Raw genomic sequence first — 8,379 nt, forward strand, 5'->3', positions numbered from 1 at the left:
GAAGTCTGTGTCCAAAACACTGCATCCTCTGCCATTTATTTAGCTGCACCACCTTCACCACATTAGCTCCATTGTCAGTTGTTACAGCCACCAGTGCTGCCGGGTTGAGCGTCCGGTTAGTGAGGACATCCAGGGCTTCAGCTCCTGTGTGGTCTTGGGGAAAATAGCTGGTCTGGAGACATGCACTTTTCAGCTCCCAGTCTTCAATGAAATGTATGGTCACACTGAAGTACGGCTCACAGGTCCAGCTGGACCACATATCGGTGGTCAGTGTGAAGTGAGACAGTTTGGGAAGCTGGTTGGTGAGACGCTCTCTAACTTCAGTATACATTTGTGGAAGAACTTCTCTGGCAAAACAATTCCTACTCGGTAACTCGTATCTTCTGTCAAGGACTTTTAGCAGCTGTATAAAGCCATCTTGTTCCACAGTTGAGAGCGGGACCATGTCTTTAGCGAAATGATGTGCCACAGCCTTAGTAATCATGCGCCACTTCTCACTTTTTCTTTCARAAGGCACCGCACAAGTATATGCATTTTGCAACGTGGTTTGTTTCGGTGCAGGAGGCTGGGAAGAGTTCATAGTTTGAGCTGCAGCTCGCAGTTTCACACACTCTTCGTATTCTTTTTTATGGCGCTGTTTTAAATGGTGGAAAAGATTTGTAGTGCTCGAACTTTTTGTCGGAACTTGTTTTCGGCATTCTCTACAAATTACGTCTTTCTGCTGCTCATCTGTGGTTTTGAATCCGAACCATCTCCAAATGAGTGAGCCGTTGTTTTTCTTTTTGCTCACCAAGTGCTCTTCAGTATCCTCTCCCATGCTTTCACTCTCACCTTCCATCTTGTCATGGCTGTTCAGTGTTCACGCGGCGGCGGCACGCTTATCTTCCTATTAGCTCTAGCTTGGCTAGCTGCCGAAAGACACGTAGGGGTCTAGGGGTGGGGTGATTTGTCTTCAGAGTGGGAAGGAGGAGGGGCCGTGGGAAGTTCAGCACAGACACAGAATTGGCGGATCTAAAATAATAATTAAAATGCAACGTAGAGCATCTCGATATGAACAATATAGGCTCGTCTTGTATCTCTTTTGAAAAAAATCTCGATATTTTTAAAATCTCGAGATATCGCCCAGCCCTAGGCTGCACTTTGTCTGATCCCTCACCTAGGACCTGTTTGCCCTGGGTGACCCTACTGGGGGCATGAAGCCCCCAACAACATAGCTCCAAGGATCATTGGGACACTCAAACRTCTCCACCACAATAAGGTGGCAGCCCAAGGAGAGGGTTAACTGTGGCCCCTGGAGGAATTTAGTTGAATAGCCCTGCCATAGACTGTTTAAACTCCGCCCACCCAGCTCACTGTTTCTGCCAGAGCAGGGTGAAGCTCAGCGAGTGGACAGGTCTCGACTCCCCTCTTAGCTAGCGTTAGCCTGCACCGTTCAAATTGAATTAGATATGTTGATATGAAGTCCTGGACCTGTTTAAGACTCTTATTGTTACCTCCAGCTTTTCTACATGCACAGCCTCACCTGGTGAGTTTAAATACTGTGGTTCAGTCGCTATTTAAAACAAGGCATTCATATAGTTTCATTAAGGCTTTTCATGAAAACAAGTTGTTTATGGTTTTTCAGCTGAGTTCAGTCAGCCAGTAGCTAGACCCACAGATATGTCAGCTGATTATTCTGTCCGTGGTATTTAAAGTTGTGTGTTGTTGTTGTAAACAATGGCTGAGTGAAATGATCAGCCATTAAAATTTGAATAGGAATATTCTTAATAACAGTCAGGTTGAATCAGTATAAATGTTAGACTGATGGTTCAATTCAATTCAGTTCAGTTTATGTAGCACCAAATCACAACAACTGTTGTCTCAGGGCACTGTACAAAAAATAAATTAACGGACGGACGGACGGACGGACGGACGGACTACTCGGTAACCTCGTACTCGGTATCTTCTCGTATCAGGATGTCCTGACTGACTGACTGACTGACTGACTGACTGACTGACTGACTGACTGACTGACTGACTGACTCACTCACTCACTCACTCACTCACTCACTGACTCACTCACTCACTCACTCACTCACTCACTCACTGACTCACTCACTCACTCACTCACTCACTCACTGACTCACTCACTCACTGACTGACTCACTCACTCACTCACGCACGCACGCACGCACGCACGCAGACTGTGCCCAATCTTCAGTGGTGAAAGTTAATATATGCTTCTGATGTTTACTATTCGTTTAGGGAAAAGTCGTTCTGTGAGTGTGTTTACGTTTTACAGCATATTTTAAAATATTTCTCGTTCAAATGTAATAAATTAATAAATAAATTAGTTTGTGTCAAATGAAACAATTTGACCTGAAACTGGTGATGAAAGGTGATGGCTGGCTTGCTATAGGGACTGGAATAGCTTGGTTGGTGCTTTGGCCTGGAGTAGCTGGGTCAGTCCTGGGTTTGATTTATTAGCTAGGGTCACTTGCCTGAATGCCCTCAGCATCACGTTAGTTGCTGCACTGCAATGTTCTGTTTGCCATTTGTAATTCCTGAAAATGTTTATTGCTTTCTGCTCTCCCTTAAACTACCCCTTTTCTGTAAAAATAAAGTAAAAAACTATATCATTATGACAACTACTGATAAGCAGATTCTCTTTGTTAATTTAAATTCTTTTTGAAACTTGTCATTTTGGGGTGTGACAACTTACCCCAAAATGACTGAGACAAGTTGCCTCAAACTACCTTGTTTGCCAAAATGACCTCTAGCGCAAAGTTAGCTTAAAACTGAACAATGACGGAGGTATCACAGGATGCCTTAATATCTCCTCCAAGTCCACAGGTATCACTGTTAGGATTTTTATCAGAAAGAAGCTTATTTTGAAATATTTCAGCTGATTTTTTTTTTTTTTTTTTTGCGTTGTGCAAAAAAGTTAATTGATCATCTCACCTCACAATGTGCTAGTCTCTTCTCCTATAGGACAAAACACCTGATCATATAAAGGAAGAAAAGTAGTATTCCACTTTTTAGTTGCYCCCTCTGGTGGAGAAGATAATTGTGATGTGACAACTTACCCATGTGACAACAAGCCCCGGTCTCCCCTACATTTTAATGACTTACTTTTTACTTTTAATTGAGTAGATTTTTTACACAGCAATTTAACTTGTAGTTGAGTAAAATTTTAACTGTACTTTTCTTGAGTATTTTATTTTAGTATTTTTTTCCACCTCTGTACATTGCAGAAGGGAAGCTTTACCAAAGTTAACTGTAAATCTATTGTGTTTGATCACTCTGGCTGYCTTTCTCAAGGACCAGGATGTGTGACACAAAAATCACAATTTTGAAACTGAAATTGAATTATGGAACTGAAAGTGAAAGTAGTTAAACTGAAGTTTTAATAGCCCAAAATGAGTTTCAAAGCAAATTAATTCAGATACAAAACTTTGAATTCAGTTTCAAACCATTACATTCAATTTCAATTTAGTGAAATTGATTTTCAAACCAATGCATTCAATTTAAAAGATTATTTAAAAAAACCTATCCAATAGTTTAAACTTGTCAACACCTTAAAGAGTTTTTTTCTAATATTTTCCTATGTTAAAGTTTATTTTTTTTTCAAACTTTATTCATTTCTTAAAAAAACAAAAGTGATTCTACAGTATGTACAATAAAAATAAAATACATATAAAATGAAATGAAAGGTGGCAGAGAGAAGATGAAGTCTTATTACATCTGCCCCTTTTTCTCAAGTATATATTCAAACAATAATGATCTTCAGTTAATTTAATTCAATTCAATTCAGTTTATTTATATAAAGTCTAAACATATGTTGTCTCAGGGCACTGTACATTAAAAAAGAACAATCTAGCCTTTATTGTTATTTTAAACATGTACAGTTATTTGGTAGTTTTAATATCATCTTCCAGATCATTCAACAATCTGACTCCTTGGATTGATTAAGTTTCACAAAGTCAGCCCTAAACTCACTGCAGAATAACAAATATCCCACATTTTCAAATTGACAAAGTCTTGGAGGTTTTTTTTTACCTGATATACATTAAAACATGCAATAAAGATTAATTGATCAAACCAATTATTTCTTTTCCAATAGGCTTAAGATTACACATATCTCAACCTCTGTTCAAATATAGCAATCAGTTCAAATTGTTTGTTATTGTTTGTTTCATACATTTCTCCTTCTTAGAGGAAGATACTTAGAAGATTTGATTTATTATCCTGTATTCTCTCACTTACCAGTGCAATGTTTTATCTACTTTCATTTTGTGCATTTTTATGTCATTGTAAGCCCTTTGATTAACAATTCATTGATCTGAAACAACTCTCTCTGTTTGAATTAAAATATTCTTACTCACAGATGCCACCTGGTGGACAAATGTGCTGTCAAGCTGGTTCAAGGAAAGTAATTGTTTTATCGTTAAACTCACATTTACTGAGAGCTGGTGGTGTTTATAAATCAAAACAGGTTCTACTGTTCTGATTTTTAATCAAAATTAAAAATACGATTTATAATATCCTTAGCTAAATGTTGAAGTAAAATATAATACAAACTTTTGTGACTTTTTTTTAAATACACTTAAAATTTCATGAAGGAATATTATATTTTATGGTCCTGTGTGAACATAAGATTGTTTGCTGCACCTTATAAATGTTGTCACTTTTTTTTTCTTATTTTTTATTTAGTTTTTTTATTTTATTTTATTTTTATTTTGGCTATTTTTAATTATCAGGGTGTTATTGCTTTATGATAATACACTTAAAAGTTTTTTTTTCTGTCACTGACCTTAAACACAAAAAATCTTAAGTGCAGCAACTTTAAATATATATTTTACACATCACTGTCAAGTATTTGAAAGGAAAAAAWGAAACAAAAGGAGGTTATATGTAAATTGCACGTTTTTTATTTTTATTCATATTACACATATTTCTTTTATTTTTAAATTGTCTTAACTTGAATTGGACGATGTGTTTTTAAAATAAGTGTGTGATTGTATGACATGGATTTTCAAAACAACCATTATGAAGCGTTCATTAACTCGATGCGCCCTCTGGTGGACGCATGTCCACATTACAGCTGCATGTGAAAGCATTGTCACAGAATATTCAGCACCAAGGCCAAAGGACAGCTCCCAGGAAAAAAGAATCTGTTCACTCAGTCAGAACTTCATTTTTCACTTCCAGAATTACATTTTATAAGAGTTTTGTCCAGAGTGTGATTTTTTTATTGCTTTTAAAGAACTAAAGTTTTACATTCTATGTGTATTTTACATATCTTAATAGACATTTGTAATRGTTTTAGATTGTTTTTGTGGCACATAAAAATACTGTAAAAAATATCAGAAATCTCTTTTTTTTTTTGGCTGAACCATTCTTCCCTCTTGTCTGAAAATAAGTAGAGRTGACCTAAATATGGCTGCCCCTTCAGTCGTCCCAGTGGATCACCTTACAGCAGAGAAGGTTATCCTGCCCCTCTCCCTGCTCTCTGTGGACACCGGTTGCCTTATTAGCAAAATTATTTTCAATTCGAGCCACAGGGCGACCTAATTTCCTGCTCATTTCTGGCTACTCGTCCGCTCTCATCTGTTGCTGGCAGGATCTAATTCCCTGAGAAGTGAAATGTAAAAGGGCACAGAGAGAAACGAGCCCCCACAGCTTTTATTCAGGTGTGGCATTTGGAGTTGATCCTCTTGCTTCCCCCGATGCTTGTATTCGTGTCCGTGGTCTTAATTAAAGTGATATTTCGAGAGAGAAGGTTCTGTTTGTTCAGTTAATGAACCCCAGTATTCTCTGCGGGCAAATGGAAATGCAAGTGCTCCAATTAGCATATGTTAGCATTTTACTATGTTTATTCCTGGCTGCGGAAAAACAGCTTACAAAGGCGAAAAAGCAGGAGATTTTTTTCCTCCTCCAAAAATAATTGGCTCGAGTTCATTAAACTCAAATCTGTGAAACTTAAATGATTTGTCTTCATAAATGAACTTGTGTCAAACTTGTGTCACACAGCAGGTAAAAAGAAAACGACCAAGTGGAAAAAATACTTTTAATTTACTAAATGTTTACAGTACATGTGTGGGGAAAGACCCCGAGGTTACAGTAGTCTGCATCATGGTGCAGCTTGCATATACATTTACATCATATTTGTCATATTTACAGAAGCTTTGTTAGCAAAGAAACATACACAAAGAGGAAAAAGGTATTTTTGTTACCAAAATATAAATTCATCAAGATGTGCAAAATTATGGTCTAATTTACAACATTTTGGATGGATTTTCTGCTCCTGTTTGATTGTCTAAATAATAATAATCACAACAAATGTAGTAATCAACTGCAATAACAACAGACACAATGACAATGTTGCAGTGGCATGTCACATAAATAATCATTATCTCTAAAAGAGACTGTCCATTAATTATTTCTATCCTTCAGTGGATTGCTGTTCATCTCCATTTTCATACCACTCATAAATCAAACTAGTTTGAGTACTGAATGGTTTCTTCGTCTGCTTTCTCATGAGTTTATCCATCATTTCAATCATCCATTCGGACAGTCATTGATGACTCAGTCATTGTACAGGTCATTATTTATCACAGCCGCCTCCCCCTGGGGGGACATCTGCAGCCGCCGCTTCTTGCCGAAGGTGGAGAAAGAGTTGTTGACATCCAGCTCGCTCCGGTGGATGGCGGGCCGCAGGGTGCAAAAGCCCGASGGAGTCCCAGGGATGTAGACGTTGTGGTGGTAGTCGGGCGGCGGGTGAGGGTGGGGCTGTGGGTGGGCGGGCAGAGAAGGCTGCTGCTGCTGGGGTGGAGGTGTGCAGCGAGGAGTCCAGGGGCGGGAGGGGAGGCCACTGGGTGAAGGAGACATCTTATAGTCTGTGAGGAGGCCAGGAGAGGAGAGAATCAACTGCTTATTATACACTACTGACCTTATTATAGAAGAGATACTTTCATTTGCATAATTCATATGGAAATCTGGGGTTTAAAGGTTTTGCAACAAGGACCATAAACAATTATATGCAGCCGGAGGAGAAGTCAACAGCAGAAAGTGCTGAAAATCCCTGTTTTGGTTGTGTTGAATAAGTAAGAAACTGAATTTCCTCATGCTGTTTTATGAAATCTTTTGTAGGRATTGTTTTCTCACCTTTTGTGCCTTTCATGTGGTTTCCCCAGGTCCAGTACTGCCCAGGTGCCATGGATGTGACATAGTTTTCCGGGTCTGCGTGCATGGCCTTACGCATGAGGGTGCCGTCCATGTTGATGGAGTTGTAACTACAGAAAACCAGGGTAAAGGCTCAATCACAAACAATGAAAATGTCACATATAATAATTACATGAGTATATATTTAAACAAGTTGTGTTACCCAGCTTCATGTGTGTGTATATATACTGTATATTTGTTTCATATTAAATGAATAAAGGTCAAAGTGAATACCTTTTGATAGATGAGTTTTGAGTCTTTGTGAGAGTCCAGTCTGTGTTCGGCTGCTTCAGCTGCAAGATAAATAAAAAAGTCAGTTCTATTCAAAAGATGGACTATAATTAGCATCGTGAAATAATTATGTCTAATTTATAAGAGAACATATCTGTTTGTCTAAATGCTCCTCTATTCAGAACATGTCATTTGAAACCAGCTTTACTAATAAAAAAGCTTGTGTTCYCTTTACCTTCATAAATAATGGAGGTCAATAATAAATGACTGGAGCAGCCTTTTGTGCTTTGCCTTGAAACTGAGGCTGTATTTTTTATTATTTTTTTGGTGGAGCATGACTGCCCCCTTGTGGGTTTTTGTCAGAAAACACATTTTCACATATTTTTTTTCTTTTTTTTTAAGAGTTGCCTTCAGCTACAACTCGCCTGTTACTGAGCTTTGTTCTTATCCTCTGTTGCACAGCAGGAAGGGTGAAGGAAGGTCAAAAGAGTGCTGCGTTTTCTCCGATTTGGGGCTCATGCTATGGATTGCACGCTTTATTAATTCATCCAAAGTTGTTAACAAGGAGAACGCAACGTAAGCGCATTATTTAAATAATAATAAAAAAGGTCTCCTCTCCAACAACGCATAAAAACCAATTAGAACCCCACAGGGATGAAACGAAACATGATTCTAATCTTCAAAGGGAACCGTGCCAGCGAGAAAATTAAGAAAATTACACATGTCATTGTTTTGTGGATTTAACGCATCGCTTTACATTAATATTTGCCTGATGCTCCTCAAGCGAGGTTTTTAATTAAAAGTCTCAGAGAGCCTTGGAAAAGTTTTCGGCTCTGGGTGCACACTACTGCGCTGCGCTCTGCGCATTCACTCACCTGTCCTGTGTGTGTGTGTGTGTGTGTGTGTGTGTGTGTGTGTGTGTGTGTGTGTGTGTGTGTGTGTGTG

At 38.4% G+C, this 8,379-nt stretch overlaps 2 protein-coding genes and 1 long non-coding RNA gene across 4 annotated transcripts in view; 1 reads left to right on the forward strand and 2 right to left on the reverse strand.

The window, feature by feature from the left end:
• The window catches only part of LOC106517017 (uncharacterized), a 13,117-nt gene extending 5,673 nt beyond the window's left edge, over positions 1-7,444 (forward strand). Inside the window, exon 3 of the long non-coding RNA XR_001310150.1 lies at positions 7,176-7,444. This is a non-coding gene — a long non-coding RNA (uncharacterized LOC106517017). The remainder of the gene's footprint in view (positions 1-7,175) is intronic.
• Positions 142-868, reverse strand: LOC106517015 (zinc finger BED domain-containing protein 1; the record flags this gene model as incomplete). Its single annotated transcript, XM_014007686.1, is given in 1 exon segment — positions 142-868. A coding segment is annotated over 1 exon segment (697 nt), but the record flags the coding sequence as incomplete, so codon positions are not given.
• The window catches only part of si:ch73-233f7.1 (protocadherin-10), a 6,718-nt gene continuing 4,374 nt past the window's right edge, over positions 6,036-8,379 (reverse strand). For both annotated transcript variants that reach the window (XM_014007672.1, XM_014007663.1), the window contains 3 exons: positions 7,438-7,496; positions 7,147-7,274; positions 6,036-6,878 (listed from right to left, as the gene is read on the reverse strand). In XM_014007672.1, the coding sequence (XP_013863126.1) occupies positions 6,568-6,878; positions 7,147-7,274; positions 7,438-7,496 (498 nt within the window). In that variant the 3' untranslated portion in view covers positions 6,036-6,567. The remainder of the gene's footprint in view (positions 6,879-7,146; positions 7,275-7,437; positions 7,497-8,379) is intronic.

The sequence above is a fragment of the Austrofundulus limnaeus genome, unplaced genomic scaffold (genome assembly GCF_001266775.1).
Source record: "Austrofundulus limnaeus strain Quisiro unplaced genomic scaffold, Austrofundulus_limnaeus-1.0 Scaffold1, whole genome shotgun sequence".
In the NCBI taxonomy this organism is placed as follows: Eukaryota; Metazoa; Chordata; class Actinopteri; order Cyprinodontiformes; family Rivulidae; genus Austrofundulus; species Austrofundulus limnaeus.